The 24,067-nt window shown below is 36.9% G+C and overlaps 10 protein-coding genes and 10 long non-coding RNA genes across 20 annotated transcripts; 9 read left to right on the top strand and 11 right to left on the bottom strand.

The window, feature by feature from the left end:
• Nucleotides 1-26: 26 nt before the first annotated feature.
• On the bottom strand, nucleotides 27-477 carry SPOM_SPNCRNA.2276. The gene has a single exon (NR_191644.1). It is a non-coding gene; the product is annotated as a non-coding RNA (long non-coding RNA).
• grh1 (GRASP family protein) lies at nucleotides 163-2,284 on the top strand. Its single transcript, NM_001018414.3, has 4 exons — nucleotides 163-381; nucleotides 428-548; nucleotides 645-832; nucleotides 882-2,284. The coding sequence occupies exons 1-4, from the start codon at nucleotides 202-204 to the stop codon at nucleotides 1,428-1,430; spliced, it is 1,038 nt and encodes a 345-aa protein (NP_593015.1). The 5' UTR covers nucleotides 163-201; the 3' UTR covers nucleotides 1,431-2,284.
• On the bottom strand, nucleotides 549-2,437 carry tls1 (splicing factor Tls1). The gene has a single exon (NM_001355984.2). It carries the CDS (start codon nucleotides 2,416-2,418, stop codon nucleotides 1,654-1,656), a length of 765 nt encoding a protein of 254 aa, NP_001342820.1. The 5' UTR covers nucleotides 2,419-2,437; the 3' UTR covers nucleotides 549-1,653.
• A 43-nt stretch (nucleotides 2,438-2,480) lies between these two features.
• oct1 (peptidase Oct1) lies at nucleotides 2,481-6,931 on the top strand. The gene has a single exon (NM_001018412.3). It carries the CDS (start codon nucleotides 2,518-2,520, stop codon nucleotides 4,804-4,806), a length of 2,289 nt encoding a protein of 762 aa, NP_593013.1. The 5' UTR covers nucleotides 2,481-2,517; the 3' UTR covers nucleotides 4,807-6,931.
• SPOM_SPNCRNA.2275 lies at nucleotides 3,241-3,540 on the bottom strand. Its single transcript, NR_191643.1, has one exon. It is a non-coding gene; the product is annotated as a non-coding RNA (long non-coding RNA).
• On the bottom strand, nucleotides 4,870-7,091 carry mug161 (CwfJ family splicing factor mug161; the record flags this gene model as incomplete). The annotated part of the gene is made up of 5 exons (NM_001018411.3): nucleotides 6,858-7,091; nucleotides 6,594-6,760; nucleotides 5,653-6,480; nucleotides 5,515-5,595; nucleotides 4,870-5,444 (listed from the first exon to the last, which is right to left on the bottom strand). The coding sequence occupies exons 1-5, from the start codon at nucleotides 6,890-6,892 to the stop codon at nucleotides 4,870-4,872; spliced, it is 1,686 nt and encodes a 561-aa protein (NP_593012.1). The 5' UTR covers nucleotides 6,893-7,091.
• On the top strand, nucleotides 6,961-8,062 carry SPOM_SPNCRNA.669. The gene has a single exon (NR_151034.1). It is a non-coding gene; the product is annotated as a non-coding RNA (long non-coding RNA).
• A 292-nt stretch (nucleotides 8,063-8,354) lies between these two features.
• On the top strand, nucleotides 8,355-8,681 carry SPOM_SPAC1F3.08C (uncharacterized protein; the record flags this gene model as incomplete). Its single annotated transcript, NM_001018410.1, has 1 exon — nucleotides 8,355-8,681. The coding sequence occupies one exon, from the start codon at nucleotides 8,355-8,357 to the stop codon at nucleotides 8,679-8,681; it is 327 nt and encodes a 108-aa protein (NP_593011.1).
• SPOM_SPNCRNA.668 lies at nucleotides 8,538-9,234 on the bottom strand. Its single transcript, NR_151033.1, has one exon. It is a non-coding gene; the product is annotated as a non-coding RNA (long non-coding RNA).
• Nucleotides 8,775-10,318, top strand: rsc58 (RSC complex subunit Rsc58). Its single transcript, NM_001018409.3, has 2 exons — nucleotides 8,775-9,330; nucleotides 9,405-10,318. The coding sequence occupies exons 1-2, from the start codon at nucleotides 8,988-8,990 to the stop codon at nucleotides 10,271-10,273; spliced, it is 1,212 nt and encodes a 403-aa protein (NP_593010.1). The 5' UTR covers nucleotides 8,775-8,987; the 3' UTR covers nucleotides 10,274-10,318.
• On the bottom strand, nucleotides 9,411-9,971 carry SPOM_SPNCRNA.2274. Its single transcript, NR_191642.1, has one exon. It is a non-coding gene; the product is annotated as a non-coding RNA (long non-coding RNA).
• On the bottom strand, nucleotides 10,082-10,311 carry SPOM_SPNCRNA.2273. The gene has a single exon (NR_191641.1). It is a non-coding gene; the product is annotated as a non-coding RNA (long non-coding RNA).
• A 101-nt stretch (nucleotides 10,319-10,419) lies between the features above and the next one.
• SPOM_SPNCRNA.2272 lies at nucleotides 10,420-11,125 on the bottom strand. The gene has a single exon (NR_191640.1). It is a non-coding gene; the product is annotated as a non-coding RNA (long non-coding RNA).
• Nucleotides 10,484-16,656, top strand: spo15 (mitotic and meiotic spindle pole body protein, gamma tubulin complex linker-related Spo15). The gene has a single exon (NM_001018408.3). It carries the CDS (start codon nucleotides 10,526-10,528, stop codon nucleotides 16,397-16,399), a length of 5,874 nt encoding a protein of 1,957 aa, NP_593009.1. The 5' UTR covers nucleotides 10,484-10,525; the 3' UTR covers nucleotides 16,400-16,656.
• Nucleotides 15,270-15,753, bottom strand: SPOM_SPNCRNA.2271. The gene has a single exon (NR_191639.1). It is a non-coding gene; the product is annotated as a non-coding RNA (long non-coding RNA).
• Nucleotides 16,422-18,706, bottom strand: gga21 (adaptin family protein). Its single transcript, NM_001018407.3, has 4 exons — nucleotides 18,524-18,706; nucleotides 18,367-18,454; nucleotides 18,236-18,311; nucleotides 16,422-18,077 (listed from the first exon to the last, which is right to left on the bottom strand). The coding sequence occupies exons 1-4, from the start codon at nucleotides 18,555-18,557 to the stop codon at nucleotides 16,743-16,745; spliced, it is 1,533 nt and encodes a 510-aa protein (NP_593008.1). The 5' UTR covers nucleotides 18,558-18,706; the 3' UTR covers nucleotides 16,422-16,742.
• SPOM_SPNCRNA.2270 lies at nucleotides 17,291-18,816 on the top strand. Its single transcript, NR_191638.1, has one exon. It is a non-coding gene; the product is annotated as a non-coding RNA (long non-coding RNA).
• Nucleotides 18,817-19,125: 309 nt separating this feature from the next.
• sro7 (Lgl family protein) lies at nucleotides 19,126-24,005 on the bottom strand. The gene is made up of 4 exons (NM_001018405.3): nucleotides 23,884-24,005; nucleotides 23,407-23,836; nucleotides 21,453-23,358; nucleotides 19,126-21,409 (listed from the first exon to the last, which is right to left on the bottom strand). The coding sequence occupies exons 1-4, from the start codon at nucleotides 23,983-23,985 to the stop codon at nucleotides 20,833-20,835; spliced, it is 3,015 nt and encodes a 1,004-aa protein (NP_593006.1). The 5' UTR covers nucleotides 23,986-24,005; the 3' UTR covers nucleotides 19,126-20,832.
• tsr3 (SSU-rRNA maturation protein Tsr3) lies at nucleotides 19,609-20,775 on the top strand. The gene is made up of 2 exons (NM_001018406.3): nucleotides 19,609-19,840; nucleotides 19,977-20,775. The coding sequence occupies exons 1-2, from the start codon at nucleotides 19,638-19,640 to the stop codon at nucleotides 20,638-20,640; spliced, it is 867 nt and encodes a 288-aa protein (NP_593007.1). The 5' UTR covers nucleotides 19,609-19,637; the 3' UTR covers nucleotides 20,641-20,775.
• Nucleotides 20,841-23,888, top strand: SPOM_SPNCRNA.2269. Its single transcript, NR_191637.1, has one exon. It is a non-coding gene; the product is annotated as a non-coding RNA (long non-coding RNA).
• Nucleotides 24,006-24,067: the final 62 nt, after the last annotated feature.

The raw sequence follows: 24,067 nt of genomic DNA, 5'->3' as shown, positions 1-24,067 counted from the left end.
GACAGTAAAATATTTAAAAGAGCGGTGATTGCTTCCAACAGCTTTATTAATTTTTCTTTTTCCTTTTTTTGTTTTAATTTATTAATATCAGCATCATTTTACTCACATAAATTTCCGACTGTATGAACTTAATATCATAGCGAGTCAACCGCGCCATTACCTAAATCACCACCAACCCTATTTAAGTACTAAACAATCGAAATGTTTGGTGGTTTAAAGAACTTTATTAAAGAAAAATCAGAAGCTTTAGCTGGTATTCATCGAGAATCAGATGAATCATGTGGTTTCAGAGTATTAAAGGTTGAAAACGATTCGAAAGCCTATAATGCCAGAATTGAGTCTTATTACGATTTTATAACGGCAGTGAATGGGATCTTACTGGTATGAACTGATTATAGTTTTATCATTACTAAAGTGTTTTTCACAGAATGGAGACCCTTCAATGTTTATGGCTTTGCTTCGTGATTCTTCCCCCGAAGTAACTTTAGAAGTATTTTCTTTAAAAGGGCAAATTACGAGGAAAGTTAATATTAAAATTAACAGTGACGGTAAGTTTCTAGCTGCGGTTAACGATTCTTATATCTTTTTTGGATGTATTTTTATGAACGCTTATTGAATACAAATAAATTTTCTAACGACTACAGAAAAAATTGGCATGGTTTTACAGTGGGCATCAATCGCTCCTGCCGTGGATGCCATTTGGCATATTTTGAATGTTATAGACGATTCTCCTGTTGCACGAGCTAGCCTTGTTCCGTATGAAGATTATATCGTCGGAACTCCTGAAGGAATGATGACAGGAGAAAAAGCGCTTTCAGACCTAATTGAGTCTGTATGTAAATTATGTGCTAAGATAAATTATTTGACTAACAATTTAACAGCATCTCAACAGACCCTTACGCCTGTATATCTACAATCATTATCGCGACTCCACTCGTCAAGTTACCATTGTCCCAAATCGTCATTGGGGAGGTAATGGAGCTATTGGATGTGGTGTTGGACATGGCGTCTTGCATCGCTTACCCGCTCCTTTGTCAGGACCTCCTCCACAACCTGGGGACATTGTGTTTTCAAATCCCATGCTGGGGGGTCCAGATCATAAAGTGTCTCAGCCCAGTGAAACTGAAAACTTTTTGCCTACTCCAGAACCACCTAAAATCGCTTCTGCTAATGCTGGATCTAGCAATGAAATATCTATCCCGCACTATCAAAGACATAAGAAGTCTCATAAAGGCGCTATCCAAGATTCTTCTATTCAATCATATTTAGATGAAGAAGAAAAACTAAGCAGAGAATTGGATCATAAAACCAAAGACGCTTCTTCTACTAACGATTCCCAAACAACTCCTTTGCCTCCTCCTCCTCCTGTCGCTGTTAATTCAACAAACGATGAATCAGCGCCTCAAAATGAAGAACTTGTGAAAAATTAGTTATTTAGTTAAGCTCGTCTTTTCTAGCAAAAGCCCTCTTTTTAATGCCCATAATGATTAAAAGTTACAAAACTATATTTTTGATAAATAAACATTTGAGGTTTTGAGTAAGGATTTTATAAAACACAAACAAACCTCTTTATCCGAATTGATTACTCAAAAAATGTAATAAATAATTTGAATTAATGAACCTTGCCAAACTGTTGCTTCTTTTTTATTATCGTTAATCCTGAGTTCCATCCTTGTAAACGCGAAAACGCCTGTAGATTCCCTTACTTTCTTCATCTTGGGATATCGGTTTTAACATTTTTTCAATAAATTCATCCCGAGCAGCGTCCTCAGAGGTGCGAAGAGCCTTCGAGTCTAGTTTTTCTTTCATTCTTGCTCTTTTTTTTTGTCGTTTCCGACCATTTTTCAAATTATCAACGTCGGTACTAATAATCCCTAAATCTACTTCACGTATAGCACCAAGAGCAGCTGCATCTCTAATAAATGAATGTTCATTTGGATGTAAGGAATTTTTTATGTTTTGTACCGTCGATTCATTTTTTGTATTAAGTGCATTAGTCTCTCCATTTTCTGAGTAGTTTTGGGCCAACCTTTCCTGTTTCAGTTTTTTTTCAACAAAGTTTAATAAATGCGTGTTGATGTCAACCTCGTTTGTTTGTTTAGCAAACCTATCTTCGACGGTTGGAAGTTGCGCCTCTATAAGTTTCGACGATTGAGCTGAGGTCTGATCATTAGCTTCATGAGGCTCATTAGCAGTGTTCAATTGTTTCTCTTTTTTTGTTTCTTGATTTAATAACTTTTCAGCATTTATCCCGATAATCGAATTTCTAATTTTTCGCCTCTTAGTAGCTTCCAAAGCTTGCCGTAGACGAATATCATTATCATCTAATTCTTCTAAATCAAATTCTTTTTCATTTCCAAAAACTTTTCTTCTTCTGAACGATCGATTGCTTTTCTTTTTTATATGTATACTATTCATGCGGATACTTTTTGTGGTTGGTATTTCAAGTAAACCCTCCTGGAAATATATACCATTCATATAGCCTGTACATGTACCAAAAATTTGTCGCATATTACGATGCAAGTAAGAACTTTGCTTACATTGGGAAAAAAAAAAGTAATTGGAAATAGGCAGTGCATTCTTAGTCTTTATCGAAAATATTCTAATGTTCAAAGTCGCAAAGCGGAAGACCAATTGTTGCGTCAAATTTTTGATGATCAGAATATAGCTGTGAACCAGATAACGAAAAGAAATGGAATTCAGGGAGTAGGATTGTTTCGTAATCACTTCCTTTCCGACAAAGATACCGGCTTCCTAAGGCTCGCGGAAACTGCATCTGAAAAATGTAAGGCCGTGATTGAGGATCTTTTGCTCGAGGATACTGAAGACGGGTCAATTGTAGTCAGCAAATTTGACAGGATTTCTAACTTACTATGCAGTGTCATTGACCTTTTTGAGTTTGTGCGCTGCGCCCATCCTGACAAGATGGTGGTAATGAAAGCAGAAGAAGCTTACAGTTATCTATTTGAGCTGATGAACACTTTAAACACTCATCAAGGTCTTTACGAAAAATTAAAGTGTTCTTTACAACAGACTCCTACGTTGAAAGATACAGATCCTGAAGCATATACTGTTGGAAGAGTATTCCTCCAAGATTTTGAAAAATCGGGCGTAAATTTAGAGAGCTCGAAAAGAAACTCCTTTGTTAAAAAGTCCTCTGAATCTGCAACTCTTGGAAGAGCATTTTTTAATAATAGCATGAATCGTCCTCAGCGTTATTTAACTATTTCTAAGCAACGTCTGGCTGGTTCGGACCCATATTTTGTACGCTCACTCTCTAAGAATGACAAAAACTTTATTATGATTCCAACTGTTGGATACGAAGGTACACAGGCCTTGATTAGTGTAGCAAATCCCGACGTCAGGAAAGAAATTTACATGGAAGGTCATAAAGGAACAGTTGAAGAAGTCGAATTGCTAAATTCCTATTTGAGGTCTAAAGCGGAAGTTGCGAAACTAGTGGGAAAAAGTAGTTTTGCAGATTTACAACTTATAGATAAAATGGCTAATGCTCCTAAACATGTTGTTGAATTTTTAGAGAACTTATCATTAAAAAATTCTTCCGTGTTAAAAAAGATTTTAAACAATCTCGCGTTAATGAAGAAAAAAGAGTTAAACTTGAATTTTCTTCCATCATTTGATGTTTGGGACAGGGAATATTATACTGCTCGCTATAAACAATCTCTTATAAATCAAAAGCCTTCTTTAAACCCTTCTATAACGAATTATCGGCGTTTTTTTTCTGTTGGTACAGTTATTCAAGGTCTATCTAGACTATTTAGTTCTTTATATGGGCTTCGTTTTGTTCCAGCGGACATTTCCCCTGGTGAGGTATGGCATCCTGATGTAAATAAGGTCAATGTTTACAATGAAAATGATCATGTAATGGGTGTAATTTATTTCGATCTATTTGCTCGAACAGGAAAAACAGATGGAGCTGCTCATTTTACAATTCGTTCTTCTCGGGAATTAGACTTGACAAGCTTTGACGATTCTATAAGTCTTGGATTTGATGATGCTACTAATATAAGGGTCAAGGATAACAAACGGTATCAAATACCTGTCATTTCGTTATTGTGTAATTTCGTACGTTCTAGTGGAATGGATCCTACCTTTTTAGATTTGTGGGATGTGAAAACACTTTTTCACGAGATGGGGCATGCCATGCATTCCATTCTAGGTCATACTAAATATCAGAACTTAGCCGGAACTCGTTGTGCAACCGACTTTGTTGAACTTCCTTCAATTATTATGGAGTTTTTTATGTCAAATCCAGCCGTATTACCGCTTTATGCTCGCTACGAAGGAACTGAGATTCCATTACCTGTACAAGTTTTGAACCATCATAACATGGTTGAAAATAGTTCAGCACCCTTAGATTTACAATCTCAAATTTGTATGGCTATGGTGGATCAATTGTTTCACTCGAAGGTTGTCTTAGATCCGTCATTTAATTCTATCGATGAAGTTACTAATGTAACCAGAAAGTTCAGTGGGTTTGAGTCTGCTCCACCTGCTGCTTGGTATCTTCAGTTTAGTCATCTTTATGGATATAGCGCTACTTATTATTCATACATTTTTGATACGGTATTGGCTTCGCTAATCTTTAGTAAACTTTTTGCTGGAAATCCATTAAGCCGTGAGGCTGGTGAGAAATTTCGTAAAGCCATCCTACGATGGGGTGGCAGTAGAAGCCCATGGGAATGTGTTGCAGAAGCCCTTGAACAACCTATATTAGCAACGGGCGGCGAAGAGGCCATGCGTCGAATAGGAAGTGAAGGTATTAAAGCGACGTCCACCTTTTAATGGAATGATGTTCCAGTTATGAATTTAAATAATTTATTTATGAATTATAATGAAATACTAAATTTATGTAAAGTCGTAAGGTTTGAAACACATTTTGAAAGCTTCACTCTCAGCTTTTTCTTCATCTTCTGTCTGAACGCATTTTCTCCAATCAACCCTATCCTCAAGACCCAAAATTTTTGCAGCAGCACGTCGCCCAAACTGTAAATCAAATCGTTCTCTTAGTTGTAATCGATGAATTAAGATTTTTCCAGAGGGTAGAAATACACGGAAATAGTTCAGCTCATGAGGTTCTACATCCCTTTCCTCAAAGTCGTAACCAGCTTCCTTTGCCATTTCAAGGAAGACTGATTCAATACGATGTGAGGAAATCTTGGGGATGGGAATCATTTGCCAATGCAAATGAACTCCGTTAGCTCTACTAATTTCATATACTAAAGCATCGGAATCACAAGCATTGTACATATCAGTTACAGCTTTACGAAATCGATTCATTTCATTTAAAGTTTTCTCATATGAGGTGTCCGACAAAGTACTTAAAGCAGAAGCATGCGCAATTGGTATAATCAAAACATGACCAGAGGAAGCTAAAGCTGGGGTATTCGATGCCGTGGTAGTAAGAGGGCCTTTGGGCAACGCTGAGTCGTTAGTATAAAAAAGAGTAAAATTTAAACAGCGTGTCGCAAACATTGGAGTGTATAAACGTACCCATGTAAGCTTCGTTACCAATAGCGACTATTAAGTGAAGTGCAACATTTGGATTACTCAAACAAAAGAAGCATGACCCGGCTGAGAAAAGAAGTTAGTGACGGTGGAAAAAACGCAGAGATAAGAAGCGGAACTCACGTCCAACTTTAGACCGTCTATTATTGAGCGAAGTGCCTGATTCGGACTTGTGCAAATTATTGAGTGCACTATGTGACTCTGACTTGTGCATTTTGTTGAGGGACGAGCTAGAATCTTTTTTAGATTTAAAGAGAGCAGTGCTTGATTTAGATTTATGGAATTTATTTGTTTGCTGGGGAATAATTTGATCTTCTGAAGCACGCTTTAAGGGAATTGGCCTATGCTCAAATGGAGAAGCAGTACAGTTAGGAGGAGCTGGCTGCATGTACTCAGTTGTCAAGGGGTAGAGAGTAAAAGCGTATGAAAACTTCTCATTTTTGGAGTTTTTGAAAGGGGCCAAAGCCACGAAATGAGTGACAGTACCAGTGTTAACATTAATAGCGGCAGAGTTTTTGTAGGGTTCACGTTCGTAGTAAACTGGCCCAGGAACAAAAAAGTACTGCGGCATACAATTAGCAGCTAGTGCAGCTAACGGCATACAACCTTTAGGCAACTTTCTCTCAGGGAGAGTAGAGTTTTCTTGTACGTCCTCCGGCCATTCAGAGCTGAACAAAATGTCACAACGTTTAGACAACTTTTGTACATCACTTCGATGAAAACACTTTTCATTTAAGCTTTGCTCAAATTTTTCGGGAGGTTGGTAGTATTTCTCCTCATTATAAGATCCACCAAGTTGAGCAATTGTAAACTTGTAAAAAGTTTTCATAAACCCACAAATACCCATACAAAACAAGTTAGGTGCTACCTCTGGTCCATACATGGCCATATGCGAAATAATGGACTCTGGCAAACCAGCAGTACCAACCCCGAAATAGACTGGTATAGGAACTACAGCTCAGGTTAGCAACAAGAATGAATAAGAAGAAAGATTTATCAATCGTGATTAAAGCATTAAAGAAAAGAATTTCTCGTTCGATAAAACCGGCCATTCAAAATCATACCCTTTACTTTTTCATTTTTTAGTTTAACAACGTCCGCACTAGTTGTACGCTTGTGGGAAAACAAATTGCCAAGACAAATAGCAAATTTAAAACCATGCTGTTTGTGAAGATCAGCAATATACTCGATAGCTTCAATAACTCGCCCATCAGCAGACCCAATAACCAGCCTATTCGAATCTATGTTAGCGAGTTGCAAGACGTACTGAAAATTTTTCAATCTCGTTCACAAACTGAGTTGAAGTAGTTAAATATATGTATACTTACACATCAGCCGGTTTCAGTTTGTCATAAAAAATCATATTTAGAAAATCTCGGCGGTTGGCGTATATATTTAATTCTGCTCAAGTCAAGAGTACCTTGGTGTAGCCTGATAGTAACCTCCACAACCAAACGTAAACGATAAAAAAGTAAGCAAACAAGGGTTTAGTTGAAGCCTTCGTTTGCTGAAACCACGCTGCTTCAAAGAAAGGAGTGTCTTAGAAGATGGTGGTAAATCGCAAGACAAAACAAATGTGAGATTTTCATCTAATCAGTTACATATGTCAGTGGGGATTTCATAATGAATGACAACAATCCATGATGTATTTGGAACCAAAGTGACATTCTCACTACAACAAAAGCAGTTCCTTTCCTTTATTTAATGAGCTATTATGAGTTGCAAATTTTCTTAAGTAAACGCTTAGCGTAGAATGTTGACATTTTTTCAAGTATTGATTTTTGCATGTAAATTGTGTGAGAACGTCGATTTCTTTTTTCAATACTTGATTTATTGACGATTATGGTTTCTTCATATAGACATTTTTATCACTTCTTCTATTTATATCGCTGATCTTATGACAAACATAGTCTGAATTAAAATTATACTTCATATGAATTACTGAGCACTACGCTTCAAACATATGTGTATTGCTTTCACTGTGGTGTTTGGTAAACTGTTTTAATCCACCTCTGTTGTATGCTCTTGATCTAGCAGAACCCTTCAAAAAAAATAATTTGAGAAAATTGGCATCCTTTTTTTAGTCTTTGCCGTAACCCGATAATGTTTTCGTTGTTGTTTAGAAAAAATTGTCTTTTAGCAAGTGCTGGGCTATGGAATGTGGAGAGATTGCGAGTTGAAATTTGTTAACTTCTTTATATAAAAACAATGCTAGACTTTGTTTTCAAGAGCATTTCTGCTTCTTTAGCGAGCTAAGTATACGCAGGTACTGCTGTTAACTTAAAGCCATGGTTCAGTGTGTCAAAATATTTAATTTCATCAATTCTCCATCGTCTTTTCTGCTAGAAGATATTTTGATATGGGGGAAAACAAGAGCAAAAACACAAAAAAAAACAATCTTTGTTCTCTGTTCATGCTTTGTTTCTACCAATCGCCGAACTCTGAGCAATTGTGATGCTCAACTTGTTTAGTCGTCTATAAATAGTGTAATATAGACGCATAAAAATAATTTTATTTGAGACATCTATAATGATTCATTTATCAAGTATGTGTGTATATATATACAGTACAGAAATTTCTCTGAATTATCATAAACAAATTGCTATTGCGTACTGCAGTATCTAATAGTTCAGTTTTAAGCATTCCTCGCTAAGATAGGCTTGAAGTTTCGCTTGATCTATTATTCACTTTATGTACTCTATATAGAACTTATTCAGCAAGTTGCATAACATATTGCATAGTAATACATTAAACATTACAAACGCAGCATTAAACGTGCGTTATCACTTTCTAGTTGCTGAGGCTATTACTAGGATATTCAGAACATGGTAATCTACTGCAACTGGTTAGAATTGAAAGGGTTACTCGAAACAAATGATTTCTTATACTTAATGAGGTGTTGCTACATGTATGATACTGTTAGCTTGGTATCAAATGCACCTAACATTTACAGTATACCATTTTTCTATGATCGGATCTGCTACGATTACAAAAACATATTACTAAAATATGAACTTTTTATTATTTATTATTATTATTATCTTCTAATATGCCTATCACCCCATTTCTTTCCGATTAAAAGAATCCGTCCATTTCATGAAAACCCACTCCATTCTTTTGTTTACCGAATAATGATCTCTAGCGAGGCCTAGGGAATTTCGCAGATATCATTCGTTATATCGCCAACATCGAGTGTGCTTCCATCGCCAACGTACTAAAACTTCGGTGCTAGCATAGCTCACATCAACAAGGTAGTCAAAGGTGCAAAGTGAAGAGAACATAATAGATTGTTCCGCGCAAAGTACCTAGGTTGCCCGAAAAAACTAAGACATTACAATTTGCATGGTTTCAAAAAAGAAATTTTTTGGTTTTTATCGATCTGGGCATATTTTGAGTATTTGAAACGCATTACCGTTATCCGGCCTTTTTTGATAGCAATTCGTAAAACAAACTCGGCAATGAATGCTGAAAGTTGCTCCTTAATTCTTTCCTATATCTCTTCTGCACCTGCGGGCAATCTAGTATTGAATTGCACTGCTACCACAAACAAGCAAACCCTCGAGGCAAACTTAAAGTCCGCTGTTTATCAAAGGTACCCAGAGTTTCTAGAAGATTGGACGAATGTATGCGTGCATATAATTCATTCCTACTTTCCAAAAGATGCTGATTATTGGAATGTCGACAAATTATATACATCGGTGAACCGAATTACCACACTCGAACAAAGTAAAGTTGTTGGGAAAGAAATAAAAAATGGCTTCACTTTTGATGCTGAAAATTCAACCGCTTCATTGGAAAATGGTAAGTTAAAATGAAAATGTTTTTCTTTTCTTTTTATTTTTTTTTTATTTATAGACTTTACTAATTTAGTCAAGATTTACAACCACAATTCAGGTCACACGCTTTGTTTATGGTCGGTTCTGCTGGTCCTTTGTTCAGTTCTACTGCTCGAACTTCCCGATTAGACAGTCGATTACCAGATGGAGGAATAATTGCAAAGCCAGTTGCCCTTTTGCCAACTCCATCCGTTGCTAATTCCCAAGAGTACACCTTGGATAAGTTATCCCCCCCCTCAACCGCCAAACCTCCTGCATCAGTTATAGAATTTAATCCTTCATTGGCTAAACTTCCTACTGTGAAGTACCTACAGTCTGGCCCCTTCTCCTCAATTGCTCCTTACAAAAATTCATCTTCTTCTGTTATTCCTGATTCTTCATTTCATTCTGTTGCTTGTTATCGGGCATCTAGTCATTACAAAGAGGCACCTGTCGAGAAGTCAATCGATATTGACATCATTCAAAACAATTTGAGTCTATTAGAAGAAGACTCATGGACTTCTGTACCTATTCAAGGGGAACTTGTTGAATTGAATAAGTTACTACAGCATCTTCAACTGCTTCAAAATCAAAGAATCACATCTCATAACGTACTCTCCGATGAGGAGCGCCAAATATCTGTGCAAGTACAAAACTTGATACTTAAGTTAGCAAAAGATTACGATATGTCTCCAGAAGATTTTCTTATGGACGATTTTACTCTTTCACTCACTCAATATGGCGCCTTTTATCGTGGAACTCTTCCTCTTAGTGCACAACCGCTGGAGCTTCCTTCACAGCAACTGCTACGCTCCCAGTCCAATGCTGCTTTACGGAGCAATTCCCTATCAATGAACGGCTCCTTAAGTCCAAGCTCTACAAATGTTCCTTTACAGTCTTATCGACGGACTACAAAATCACGTAGATGAATTCGTTCTCTATTTCCATGGTGTTACTTAAAGATTTTAGTTTAACTAATTAATAGATGTATATACATACATATATATATATATATTACCTTATTTATATCTCAATATATTGATGTATTTTTGAAACTTTTTTGTTCAACCACCCAAAAGCTAAATACCGATAAAACATGCCGATACCTTATCACTATTGCTTTGTTGCTTCAGAGAGTTGTCATTTCTAAACAACCCAAATCGTTTATTTACCAACGACAGATGTCGAATCAGTCGTCTTCTGGTTCGAATACTTCTGATTTGGATGAAGAATCAGCGAGTAGTCTTGTGAGCTCTGCTGCATCACCATTTATTGATTCTGATCTCGAAACACCAAGACCCAATATTTCAAGAGCTTCAACAGGACAACTTGCAGAAGACGGTGACACATCAAGTCAACATGAAGATTCCTCAGAGGAGTTAAAGCGTCAAGAAGTAAGGGGAATGCGTAGGCACAGTGACCTTTCAATTGATGCGAAATTAGGCTCTTCTGAAGGCTCAACTGCTTCTTCAGCATTACCTTTGACACCTCGTTCTCCTTCTAATGCCAGCTGGCTATTAGTCCGCGGTGGTTTACTTGATAGTCCGATTCTCGACATTAACTCAGTAACTCAAAAATCCAACCTTTTAAATGAGTTGAAGCAAGTGCGGTCCAAACTGGCTGCCCTTGAACATGAAAACGGAATTCTCTCCTTGCAATTGTCATCTTCGAATAAAAAGGATAAGAATACCTCAAGTGTAACCACGTTAACATCAGAGGAAGACGTGTCATATTTTCAAAAAAAGCTCACTAACATGGAGTCAAATTTTTCTGCTAAACAATCTGAAGCGTACGATTTATCGCGACAGTTATTAACGGTTACGGAAAAATTAGATAAAAAAGAAAAGGATTACGAAAAAATAAAAGAAGATGTTTCTTCTATCAAGGCCTCTTTAGCAGAAGAGCAAGCTTCTAACAAGTCCCTGCGTGGTGAGCAAGAGCGATTAGAAAAACTTCTTGTAAGCTCCAATAAAACTGTTAGTACCTTAAGACAAACAGAAAACTCATTGCGCGCCGAATGTAAAACCTTGCAAGAAAAGTTGGAGAAATGCGCCATCAATGAGGAAGATTCCAAATTGCTGGAAGAACTTAAGCATAATGTCGCCAATTATTCAGATGCCATAGTACACAAGGATAAGTTAATTGAAGATTTAAGTACCAGAATAAGCGAGTTTGATAATTTAAAATCTGAACGGGACACGTTGTCAATAAAAAACGAGAAGCTAGAAAAGTTACTACGTAATACGATTGGCAGCCTAAAAGACTCACGAACCTCCAATTCTCAATTGGAAGAGGAAATGGTTGAGTTGAAAGAATCCAATCGTACTATCCATTCGCAATTGACTGATGCTGAATCTAAGCTTTCTTCTTTTGAACAGGAAAATAAATCACTGAAAGGATCTATTGACGAGTACCAAAATAATCTTTCTTCGAAGGATAAAATGGTTAAACAAGTTTCTTCCCAATTGGAAGAAGCTCGTTCTTCCCTTGCCCACGCGACTGGTAAATTAGCAGAGATAAATTCCGAGCGAGATTTTCAAAATAAAAAAATAAAAGATTTTGAAAAGATAGAGCAGGACTTGCGTGCTTGTTTGAATTCCTCATCCAATGAACTGAAGGAAAAATCAGCGTTGATTGACAAAAAAGATCAAGAGTTAAATAATTTGAGGGAGCAGATTAAAGAACAGAAAAAAGTTTCTGAAAGTACTCAATCAAGCCTTCAGTCTTTGCAACGTGATATTTTAAATGAAAAGAAAAAACATGAAGTTTATGAAAGTCAATTAAACGAACTGAAGGGTGAATTACAAACGGAAATTTCAAATTCTGAACACCTATCCTCCCAACTCTCAACTTTGGCGGCTGAGAAAGAGGCAGCTGTGGCTACCAATAATGAACTTTCCGAAAGTAAAAACTCACTTCAGACATTGTGCAATGCTTTTCAAGAAAAGCTTGCAAAATCGGTTATGCAATTGAAAGAGAATGAGCAAAACTTTTCTTCCCTGGATACTTCATTTAAAAAACTCAATGAAAGTCACCAAGAATTAGAAAATAACCACCAGACCATAACCAAGCAGCTGAAAGATACTTCTTCAAAACTTCAACAGCTACAATTAGAGCGAGCCAATTTCGAACAAAAAGAATCAACCTTGAGCGACGAAAATAATGATCTGCGAACTAAATTATTAAAGCTCGAGGAGTCCAACAAATCGTTAATTAAGAAACAGGAAGACGTGGATTCTTTAGAGAAAAATATTCAAACATTGAAGGAAGACTTGCGGAAGTCGGAGGAAGCCCTCCGATTTTCCAAATTGGAGGCTAAAAATTTGAGAGAAGTGATAGACAATTTGAAAGGAAAGCATGAGACATTGGAAGCACAGAGAAATGATTTGCATTCTTCTCTTTCTGATGCTAAAAATACGAATGCAATATTGTCGAGTGAACTTACCAAATCATCTGAAGATGTCAAGAGGTTGACTGCCAACGTTGAAACTCTTACACAAGATAGCAAAGCTATGAAGCAAAGTTTTACAAGCCTTGTCAATTCTTATCAGTCAATCTCAAACTTGTACCACGAACTTCGTGATGACCATGTGAATATGCAATCTCAAAATAATACATTGCTTGAATCTGAATCAAAATTGAAGACAGACTGTGAAAATCTCACTCAACAGAACATGACACTCATTGACAATGTTCAGAAACTCATGCATAAACATGTAAATCAAGAATCCAAAGTTTCTGAACTAAAAGAGGTGAATGGAAAGTTATCATTAGATTTGAAGAATCTAAGATCCAGTTTAAATGTTGCTATTTCTGACAATGATCAAATCCTTACCCAACTTGCTGAACTTAGTAAAAATTACGATAGTTTGGAGCAAGAGTCTGCTCAGTTAAATTCCGGTCTGAAATCATTGGAAGCTGAAAAGCAATTGCTACATACAGAAAATGAGGAGCTACATATTCGTTTGGATAAGTTAACTGGCAAGTTAAAAATTGAAGAATCGAAATCCAGTGATCTTGGTAAAAAATTAACTGCACGGCAAGAAGAAATTTCAAACTTGAAAGAAGAAAACATGTCGCAAAGTCAAGCCATAACTTCTGTGAAATCTAAACTTGATGAAACTTTGTCAAAGTCTAGCAAGCTTGAAGCAGATATTGAACACCTGAAAAATAAGGTTTCCGAGGTTGAAGTTGAAAGGAATGCTCTTCTAGCTTCAAATGAACGTTTAATGGACGATTTGAAAAATAATGGTGAAAATATCGCAAGTTTACAAACAGAAATTGAAAAGAAACGTGCCGAAAATGATGATTTGCAGTCAAAACTTTCTGTTGTAAGCTCGGAATACGAAAATTTGCTGTTGATTTCATCCCAAACAAACAAATCTCTTGAAGACAAAACTAACCAATTGAAGTATATTGAAAAGAACGTTCAAAAGTTATTGGATGAAAAGGATCAAAGGAATGTCGAGTTGGAAGAACTAACCTCCAAATATGGCAAACTTGGCGAAGAAAATGCCCAAATTAAGGATGAGTTACTTGCCTTGAGGAAAAAGAGCAAGAAACAGCATGATCTTTGTGCAAATTTTGTTGATGACCTAAAGGAAAAGAGTGATGCTCTCGAGCAATTGACTAACGAAAAAAATGAGTTAATTGTAAGCCTTGAGCAATCCAATTCTAATAATGAAGCACTCGTTGAAGAAAGGAGTGACTTAGCTAATCGTTTGTCAGACATGAAAAAATCCTTGAGTGATTCAGATAATGTTATATCTGTTATACGTTCTGATCTTGTACGTGTAAATGACGAGTTGGATACTCTTAAGAAGGATAAAGATTCTTTGAGTACTCAATATTCCGAAGTTTGTCAAGATCGTGATGATTTGCTAGACTCTCTGAAGGGTTGTGAAGAGAGTTTCAACAAGTATGCTGTTTCTCTTCGTGAGTTATGTACCAAGTCTGAAATTGATGTTCCGGTATCTGAAATTTTGGACGATAATTTTGTCTTTAATGCTGGAAACTTTAGTGAATTAAGTCGCTTGACTGTTCTGTCTTTGGAAAACTATTTGGACGCTTTCAATCAAGTAAACTTCAAGAAAATGGAATTGGATAATCGATTGACTACTACCGACGCTGAATTCACCAAGGTTGTTGCTGATTTGGAGAAATTGCAACATGAACATGACGATTGGTTAATTCAAAGAGGAGATCTTGAAAAGGCACTGAAGGATAGTGAAAAGAATTTCTTACGGAAAGAAGCCGAGATGACTGAAAATATACATAGCTTAGAAGAAGGCAAAGAGGAAACCAAAAAAGAAATAGCTGAATTGTCCTCAAGGCTTGAAGACAACCAACTTGCTACAAATAAGCTGAAAAATCAACTTGATCATTTAAATCAAGAAATTCGCCTGAAAGAAGACGTTTTAAAGGAGAAAGAAAGTTTAATCATTTCATTGGAAGAAAGTTTAAGTAACCAAAGACAGAAAGAAAGCTCTTTGCTGGATGCTAAAAACGAGTTGGAACATATGCTGGACGATACGTCGCGTAAGAATTCTTCATTAATGGAAAAGATTGAATCGATTAATTCTTCTTTGGATGATAAGAGTTTTGAGCTCGCTTCGGCTGTTGAGAAGCTTGGTGCCCTGCAAAAGCTTCACAGTGAGTCTCTTTCTTTAATGGAAAACATCAAGTCACAGCTACAAGAGGCAAAGGAAAAGATTCAAGTAGATGAATCAACTATTCAAGAGCTCGATCATGAAATTACTGCTTCTAAAAATAATTATGAAGGAAAACTAAATGATAAAGATTCAATTATTAGAGATTTATCTGAGAATATTGAACAATTGAATAACTTGCTTGCAGAGGAAAAGTCTGCTGTAAAAAGGCTGTCTACCGAAAAAGAATCAGAAATTTTGCAGTTCAACAGCCGCTTGGCAGATTTGGAGTACCATAAATCTCAAGTTGAGTCAGAATTAGGTCGTAGTAAATTGAAGCTGGCTTCAACAACGGAAGAATTGCAATTGGCTGAAAACGAACGATTATCCTTAACCACCCGAATGTTAGATCTTCAAAACCAAGTCAAAGACCTTTCTAATATAAAAGACAGTCTAAGCGAGGATCTAAGAACGTTACGATCGTTAGAAGATTCTGTAGCAAGTTTACAAAAAGAATGCAAGATAAAATCTAATACGGTTGAATCATTGCAAGATGTATTAACAAGCGTACAAGCCCGTAACGCCGAATTGGAAGATGAAGTTTCTCGTTCAGTGGATAAAATAAGAAGAAGGGATGATCGATGTGAGCATTTAAGTGGAAAACTTAAAAAACTGCATTCTCAGTTAGAGGAACAGCATGAAACTTTCTTTAGAGCTGAACAGCAGCGTATGACACAATTAGGGTTTCTCAAAGAAACAGTGAAAAAGCAAGAGAAGCTTTTGAAAAAACTAAACTTAAGGCAAGAACAGTTAATTCCTCGCTCTTCAATTTTAGTTTACGAATCGTATATTCGTGACATTGAAAAAGAAATTATAGTCTTACAAGAACGTCTAAATGGCATTGAGCTTTCGCAACAACTTCCGAAGGGCTACTTTGGGTATTTCTTCAAAACTAATCGCGTCGAAATGGAAGTGTTGGATAGTTTCAAACAACAAGTCGCTAAATTACAGTTCCTTGCGGGTGCGGAATTCATTGTCAAATTTAAAGAGGATCTTGAAAAATGCGCTGCAGAAGAAAAGGAAAAACAAGCTACATTTGACAATTATTCTGAGAAGGTTGAAAATCTTGGGAAATCGATTGAAGCTTTGTATTTTGCACTAAATCGAGAAATTAGTTTCCGAAAGTCTTTAGCGTTGTCTAAATCAGCATATCACAATCTTTTGGTTCGAGATTCTCCCAAGTTTAACCCAGATTCCCAAATTACTTATAGTATACCGGTTACCAATACCAAGCAGTCATTGTTACGTTCTGCAATATTATGTGTCATATCACTGCAACGTTTGAGATTATTAGGTCAAAGACATTCTTTTTGTGAAGAGGTTATCGAGAACCTCTCTTGTGTTTAAATGATTTACTAACAACTACATGATTGAGGCTATTTTAAGGTTTGCTTCGATAAAAAATAAATTTTAAATTTATTTTTCATTACTATGAAGCATATAATGTTGACTGAGAGATATAATAAAATGGTTTTGGTTAAGGCATTTGTATTATAAAAATTTAAAATCGGTATTGCGGAAAGAATTCTAAAAATAAGGAAAGTTCGCTTTATCGTAGTTTATAGTTTAATTTATCAAATCGCAGAGGCTCACATTAATTAAATAATAAAACCTGTAATATCAACTGACGTTTTCACTTTTTTTATATTCCTTCATCTAGTTGAGCAAATGGAAGAAAACGCACGTAGAATTACAGCGGAAGATGCGATTCGCCTTGTTCTACACGATGATCTGTACCGATGATCCACTGAACTCTCCAACGAATTCGTAAATCAGAGGCATCGGCGGGTATGTTGGTAATATTCATAATCTCGTGTGCAGCATTCTGTTTTCCGGGGGCAATAATTGCATCCCCAGTATGAGGAAGTAGCTGTAACTTGAGAGATTTCACAACCGCGACCTGGAAGACTACTTCGGACACTGGCCAGGTAAGGGAGCAATTAGAGAACTGAACGGAGTATGAAGCAAAGCCAGAGCTTTTTTGAACCGAAGTTAATTGAGTAGAAATCATTAATGAATCAGATTGAAGAATAGATGTCAAAGATGAATTAGTGTTGGGGATTGCTGCTTGACTATAAGAAGGTGAATTCAAAGCTCCATTCGACGTAGACGACATAGAGTTAGAAAGGGATGATAACATTGACAGAGATTGGTTGGCTGGTACATTGGTTGGAAGTGATGGGGACGGGACTGCAGGTTCCTCAGTAAGCTTCATCAAATCAATTAACGAAGATTCTTGTTTCGTGTCATTAGAAGAAGGAGGTACGTGAGATTCAACCACATTCGGTTGGGAGGAAACTACATTTGTACCGGAATGTATTAAGTCTGAGTTGGAACATTCTTCAATGACGTTAATAAGTAGGTCATTCAGCGAAAGAAGTTTCTGCACATAGTATTCATCTTCATTTTCCTCTCGAAGAATTCTTGCTATTTTCGTTTGGTAAACCTTTAAAGATTCAACGGCATCCGCCAACGTGCCTTCTTCTAAAGATACAGTTTGATTAACCAAAAATTGCTTTACCCGAAGTGCTTTTGATCTAATCGATTCAAGGTCGGCAGCAGCCAAGGCAGAGTAATCTTCAGTATTCTCTTCATCATAGCCAGCTATTACTTTCATAAGAGCATTGGCTTCAGCCAAATCCATGGGGGTCCCTCGTCGAAGCAATTCTTGCAATTTAGCTTTGTGAGCTTCTAAATCTTCACGTGCTAATTCTTGTGCAGAACGAAGACTATTATTAGGCTTCATGACAGCAATGGAATCTTCGTCTACCGCAGGAAACTTGTAACCACGAAAAGCCATAAGCTCCCGAATGTCGTGAATGCGAGAAAAATCTTCACGATGGCGATTGTTTTTACAAAGCATGTAATTCCACTCTTCTAGCATTTCTAGCATTTTAGATTGAATTTTATTCATTCGGGAGATGGGATGGTTTGGGAATCGTGAAACGAATCCATTTAAAAACTCTTCTGATGCGATCTGAAAGTGAAATGGATAACCGCAGTTCTTTACACAAATATCGAGCAACTAAAGCACTTATGTTAACCAAATATCTCACAAGAAAGCGTAAAGTACTCTGGACTCGCCATGGTGAACAATAAACGCTTGACCATGCACATAAAGGAGAGATTCGTAAACTGATGGGTACCAACCATTCTCCTCAAAGGCTAGAGGAATATACTTACATGTAAAGCCAGATATGAAACTGTGGGATTTGCACTGTTGACACGCTTTAAAATCAATAAAGCTGCTTCACGTGGGCTGCGAAAAGTCAGCAACAAAGCAATTGTAGGAATTAAATCCTTAATTCACGTACGTATTTCCTTTCTTTTCATTTATAAGGTCCGCTATCTCTATATTCAAGGCCAAATTTGGCTCCAAATTGAATTGATCGGTAGCTTTGTCTAATTACTTGTCAGCGATTCATATTCCCATCTTAACAGTAAAATATAGCGTCACAAAAGAATACTCACCAATATACTTTGATAAAGTCTGGCTAGAGCGCATGGTGATAAGTAGTAAATTTTTCTAGATCTAAAAACAAAACAGAAGGCAGATTCGCAGATTTGAAGAGCCAATAAAATTAAAACAAAAAGAAAAAATCCAAAAACAAAATTGTGCAAAAGTCTGAGGTATACTCTTCAGTCAAGGAAGTTGGGAGGCTTGGTTTACCAACAAGAGACCAAACGAGTTCTAAGTCAAATAAGGTATGCGATAGTAGAGTAAAGATTAAAACCACCATAAGAACCCGGTTATATCTGGTTCAGCTGAAAAGCTTTATGTAAAGAACAAGTTCCCAAAACTTGCTAAAATTCTTCAAATATATGCTACATGCCATATTTTTGATCCGCAGTTTATTGCTGTAGCTAGTGTCGAATTGAAAATTAAAATCCAATTGAATTTAATTATTTTTACATGAATGAAACAATTTACTATCGAGCACAGAAACTGATAAGTGTAAGAAGAATGAAACTAACACTGTTGTTACGTTCCATAATTAAACACTGACAAGAAAACGTAGCTCTGCTATTACTTTCACTATTCATTTTGTATCAAAATTTTTAAAATGGATCGAGGAGAACAATTGTACAATTGTATATCGTTGAAAAAGCATGAGGAAAATACATTGTGTGTAAACGAGTTTTGTGTAACAGTTCTATTTGAACAACTATGAAAGTATTAACAGCCATACAAGGTCATTTTACGAGAATTGACCATTCTTATATTACCGCGAGGCTTTTTCCTGGATTTGCCAAGAAATGCAAAAAACTAATGTCATTGCATTGTCTCGCTCAAGAGTGAGAACATTAACCACTTTTGGGCAATATCCACTTTTCAATAGCATATCTTTAATGAATGTAAGGAAATATTTTTCTGAAAAGAAGGAGGGACGGTCAATTGATTAAGTAGTCGAATTGTATATAGATAAAGATTTCCTCTCATCTTAATACTCGATTGCTACTGAAGATGATTACTTTTAACACGGCATTGGTACAGTGCATTATTGATTGATAACAACACCCACACCAAATATGGCGGATTTCCTACATCAAACAGCGTGTCACTTTTCAACATCGATATTTGGATATGGGCCCAAGGAGTTCTAATCGTCGTTCTAATGCCAAAGATGGCTTCAAGGGTTCAAACAAGGCATCCAAATTTCCATTACCCTTAGCAATGTGGGATTTTGGACATTGTAATCCAAATGCCTGTTCTGGTAAACGATTAGAGCGTCTAGGATGCGTACGAAACCTTAGAATTGGACAGAAGTTTCGAGGAGTTGTAATAACGTAAGTTGAGAACCGTTAGAAAGAAACCCGATCTTAAACTCTTGTCGAATGTTTGCTGTATACAGCGCAAGGGCACTAAGACTAATTATTAATATTTTTTTACCATTTTGCTATGTATCAGATTTTAACGCTGCAGACCAAACGGAAAAGTTCCTGTTTCTCCAGCCGATAAGGAGTACTTTGATAATGGAGGTGCTAGTGTAGTTGAATGCTCTTGGGCTCGCATAGAGGAAATCCCTTTTTCTAGAATTGGTGGTCGCTGTGAGCGGTTGCTTCCATATTTAGTGGCCTCCAATCCAGTTAACTATGGTAGGCCTTGGCGATTAAATTGTGCTGAAGCTCTGGCAGCTTGCATGTATATTGTCGGATATCCTAATGAGGCGAGACTTTTAATGGATAATTTCAAATGGGGACATTCTTTTTTTGAGGTAAACGAAGAACTTCTCGATATTTATGCTCAATGTCATGATGCTCAAGATATTCAAGAAAAAGAAAAAAAATACTTGGAGGAAATGGAAGCTTCTTACCAAGAACAAAGAAATCAAACTACTGACGACATTTGGTCAGCTGGAAATTTAAATCACAAACCAACATTAAACACCAGTTCAACACATTCAAACTCTGAAGAATCTCGGTCACCATTACACGAACCGTCCGAAGCTTCATTGGCTCATGACGAACACTCTATTCCAACAGATGATAATGAAGAGACTCTAACTAATCTGCAAGCCAACGATGTGGATGAAGATGAAGTCTGGCGAAAAATCGTGAGAATGAAAGTTCATTCTACTGATACCTAAAAGATATATACTTTTGGATTTTTATATAATTTATAGTTTGTCTATTATTTATCACCTGTTTTTTGTGCTTTACATATCCATGTAAGGTAATATTGTATAGAGAGATGCAAAATTAATAAATATGGTAAGCTTTCAATAAGTTTCATAAACAATCATAACCTGATAAATGCAAGTAAAAAAAAATATAACTTTCTAAGGTATATAGCTTTTTAAGCCTGAAAGAATCAAATCTTTCTTCGTTCCAGCCAAAGAGTCCTTAATTTCGTTTGCCCATTCAGCGCTCATCTCTTCTAAATCGTCCATAGTATTTTCAATTCCTCCTAACATATTCCCCCGTTGGGCTAAATGGTCGTTTATTTGAGCGAAGAATCCTTTCTGTTGTTGTTGCCTTCTTGGAGGGATATAACTTTGAGCAGACTGAGAAGTCATGGAAGGAACCGGGGTCAGTGGTTGCTTAACTGATTCTGCTGGGCGAGCTGAAATAACTTTAGGAGTCTCTAAAGTATGCACTTTACTTTCAGCCCTGTTTTCACCTCCGAGTAAGATATCTAGCTCTTCAGCAGATGTAGACTGTTCGCCCAGTAACCAATTCCACAAGGATTTACTAGGTCTTGGCGGTACATGGGAAGCATTGTGAGTAATAAGCATCATGGGTGCCAAATTCGCCAATGTTCTCCCACTTCCTAAAACACAGCCAAAGGCTAATTCATGTGCTCCTAACGTTGGGAAAATATAATCCCCATTGCCTAGAATATCACCTTCTTTGAGCCTAATGGAATAGTTAGCAAATTCATTTCAAGTAAACACCTTACCTATTTTTATCAATATCCAATGGAAGTTGCATTTTACGTTCCTCACGAAGGTTTGGGAGAGAATACCAATTCACCGAAAGATCAGAATTTACGCAAACTACGGAACCCATGTGTTTGGAAACAGTAGAAAGCACAAGAGCTGCTCGACAACAAACAGGTTTTCTCCAATCCAGGTTACCCACTTGATTATTAATTTTATTAAAAACAGAAATTCCTGAATCGCCAATATACACGAGGAAAACTTCCTGTGGTAAGGGATATCCAACGCTTTGTAATGAGGATCCAGTGGCTGTCGCGATCTGGCCATCTTGAGTTAAAGAGCATATTTTATAAATGTTCTTAATATCTAATTGTCGAGATGATTCAAAATAAGCAGAAAAGCGCCCTGAAGAGGAAGGGTCTATACGGAATAAAAGTGTCATCCCTCTATATGTTCCTGTGACTACGTAGATTGAGGAAGGGCTTCCTTTAGGGTTCATAACGACAAACTCGGCACTCGTAAGAAAATCGGGATCAGGTTTTCCTCTTCTCTCTAATCCAAGCTCCGAGATGCTGGTGTTACACAGTATATGGGGGCCACGCATGTCGATGATTGTAATTCCACCATCCTGATATCCTATACAAACAAAACCAATATTGCTCATTTGGTTCAATGTTACTCTTCCTCGTTTAAGATCAATATAATATTGAGCATGTAATGTTCCCTCTAGAACTAAGGTATCGTCCAAACGATATATTCCGTTAGCGAGCTGAGCTGGTAAATTTTCTTTATGATTTTTCCTTTTGCAAACAATGACACGCCCAAAACTATCAGCACAACTGAATTCTGGATTATAAGTGGAAAAAGAGGCAGTAGTTATAAAAGCTGAAGGCGTGAGATGCTTTCGCATTACAGAAGAGAAATCCAAATTTACGCAGAGAGATGGATTCATAAAACCCTGAGATATATCCCAAATCGATAAACTAAGACCAGTCGATGTTATAAGTAGATTACGCTCATCTAATTTCTTAAGATAGCCGGGACTAGGAGATCCGCCAAAAAGACAGGAGTAATGTGAATTAACGGAAATAGTATCTTCAATTTGATTCCAAACTTTTTTTGTTACAGTTTGAAATGCTATAACTCGAAAATCTGAAGCAAGGAAGCATAAAGAGGGGGGAATAGAAAGGCTCATGTTTGAAATATTTCCAGTAGAAATGTCGAGCAGCGATAACGAGTTGTCTTCCGAAAGAAGGAGAAGATTCTTGGGATTATGAGATCCATTGTAATGTGGTGAGCTAGAAGGAATCACCAGCATATCACGTACAGGGGGGATGTCAATAAAAGGAAAAAAGCGTTGTGAGTTTGGATTTGCGAAAAATTCCGCAAATGTTTCAACATCCTTTTTGGCAGGGAGATTTCGATAACTGAACAATGAAATTCCCTTTACCGGTGCTTCTTTCGGCAAACCACCTAACATCAAAATAAATGAAACTGTTGGGTCTTCACAACAACACCACCTCATAGACCTAATGGGCTCAAGCTCCGTCTTAGGAGGATTTCTCTGCATGGGGGTATACGTGTGTATGTTTGAATCGACAAAATTTCGGACTTGTACAGGATATTCTTGATCCACATCCCAGAATGCAAAAGTCGAATCAGTATAGTAACTAACAAAGTGATCACCCCAAGGACTCCACTCTATCCCTTTGACTATAGGTCTTCGATAATTATGGGGTGATAAAACTGCAGCTGTACTACCTGGTGCATACTCCAATTCATAAAAGCGTATAACTTCGTCAGTCCTTATTGAGTACAAAACAACGCCATCCGGATATGCAATCAAAATCACACCGAGATCCTTCGGGTGAATCTGAACGCTTACAACTGGGGATAGCTTTCCAGGAACTGGTGCATAAGAGTAGCCTGAAAATTAGTAATAAATTCAAATAAACAACAATGACCTCAACGTACCCATCATTCGCCATTCCTCGTGTCTTGGGACATACAAATTTGGAACTTTGAATTTTCCAAGGCAATGTCTAGTAACATCCCATGGCACAACGGAGCCATCACTCATTCCAAAAAAAACCCAATCAATAGTAGGATCCGTTACGGTACATGTAACTTTTTGCTTGAGAAAGTAAGTGGCAGCTGGTTTTGAAAGGTCACGATGTTTCATCAAGGGATAGCTTAAGACCGTATTTCGAGAGTCAATTACAATCAAATACGCCGCACAAAGGGCTATATGGACAATGGTTGAACAGTCTGGAACTATCACACTCTGGACATGCTGTTTACCGTAAATGTATATCCGATTAGTACTAGATACAATAGCTAGTAAGCCTTGTTGATGGTCTAAACACCATAATACTGGATTTAAGGAAAACCCAAATCGATTCAACTAATCTTTGTTATTAAACATTCAACAAGCATTGCTTCCCTACTTACGTCGTCTATCGATAGTGAAGCATTTGAAGACGTATGGGTCTTCAAATTGGATTTGGATAAAATTTCTTTTCCCTTACTTAGCTTTTTTTTAAAAAAGCTCATATTTTCCCAATTCTTGGTATAAATATACTAATCATGTTATACCCTCGTAGCATATACAAACTCACGCTCAACTCGTGTTAGA

This window comes from Schizosaccharomyces pombe, assembly GCF_000002945.2.
Source record: "Schizosaccharomyces pombe strain 972h- genome assembly, chromosome: I".
NCBI lineage: Eukaryota > Fungi > Ascomycota > Schizosaccharomycetes > Schizosaccharomycetales > Schizosaccharomycetaceae > Schizosaccharomyces > Schizosaccharomyces pombe.
The sequence above is the reverse complement of the archived record's forward strand: the minus strand, read 5'-3'. Positions and strand labels throughout refer to the sequence as shown.

What these genes read in the sequence shown, in the direction of transcription:
- grh1 (NM_001018414.3), top strand. Translation starts at nt 202, where the DNA reads ATGTTTGGTGGTTTAAAGAACTTTATTAAAGAAAAATCAGAAGCTTTA. An exon ending in CAGTGAATGGGATCTTACTG is followed by an intron (nt 382 to 427) that starts GTATGAACTGAT and finishes TGTTTTTCACAG; the next exon opens with AATGGAGACCCTTCAATGTT. An exon ending in TTTCAGACCTAATTGAGTCT is followed by an intron (nt 833 to 881) that starts GTATGTAAATTA and finishes ACAATTTAACAG; the next exon opens with CATCTCAACAGACCCTTACG.
- tls1 (NM_001355984.2), bottom strand. Translation starts at nt 2,418, where the DNA reads ATGAATAGTATACATATAAAAAAGAAAAGCAATCGATCGTTCAGAAGA.
- tsr3 (NM_001018406.3), top strand. Translation starts at nt 19,638, where the DNA reads ATGGGCCCAAGGAGTTCTAATCGTCGTTCTAATGCCAAAGATGGCTTC. An exon ending in TTTCGAGGAGTTGTAATAAC is followed by an intron (nt 19,841 to 19,976) that starts GTAAGTTGAGAA and finishes TTAACGCTGCAG; the next exon opens with ACCAAACGGAAAAGTTCCTG.
- rsc58 (NM_001018409.3), top strand. Translation starts at nt 8,988, where the DNA reads ATGAATGCTGAAAGTTGCTCCTTAATTCTTTCCTATATCTCTTCTGCA. An exon ending in AACCGCTTCATTGGAAAATG is followed by an intron (nt 9,331 to 9,404) that starts GTAAGTTAAAAT and finishes AATTTAGTCAAG; the next exon opens with ATTTACAACCACAATTCAGG.
- oct1 (NM_001018412.3), top strand. Translation starts at nt 2,518, where the DNA reads ATGCAAGTAAGAACTTTGCTTACATTGGGAAAAAAAAAAGTAATTGGA.
- sro7 (NM_001018405.3), bottom strand. Translation starts at nt 23,985, where the DNA reads ATGAGCTTTTTTAAAAAAAAGCTAAGTAAGGGAAAAGAAATTTTATCC. An exon ending in CTTCACTATCGATAGACGAC is followed by an intron (nt 23,837 to 23,883) that starts GTAAGTAGGGAA and finishes AACAAAGATTAG; the next exon opens with TTGAATCGATTTGGGTTTTC. An exon ending in TTGGATATTGATAAAAATAG is followed by an intron (nt 21,410 to 21,452) that starts GTAAGGTGTTTA and finishes CTATTCCATTAG; the next exon opens with GCTCAAAGAAGGTGATATTC.
- spo15 (NM_001018408.3), top strand. Translation starts at nt 10,526, where the DNA reads ATGTCGAATCAGTCGTCTTCTGGTTCGAATACTTCTGATTTGGATGAA.
- gga21 (NM_001018407.3), bottom strand. Translation starts at nt 18,557, where the DNA reads ATGCGCTCTAGCCAGACTTTATCAAAGTATATTG. An exon ending in AATGAAAAGAAAGGAAATAC is followed by an intron (nt 18,312 to 18,366) that starts GTACGTGAATTA and finishes GACTTTTCGCAG; the next exon opens with CCCACGTGAAGCAGCTTTAT. An exon ending in TTTCATATCTGGCTTTACAT is followed by an intron (nt 18,078 to 18,235) that starts GTAAGTATATTC and finishes TAAGTGCTTTAG; the next exon opens with TTGCTCGATATTTGTGTAAA.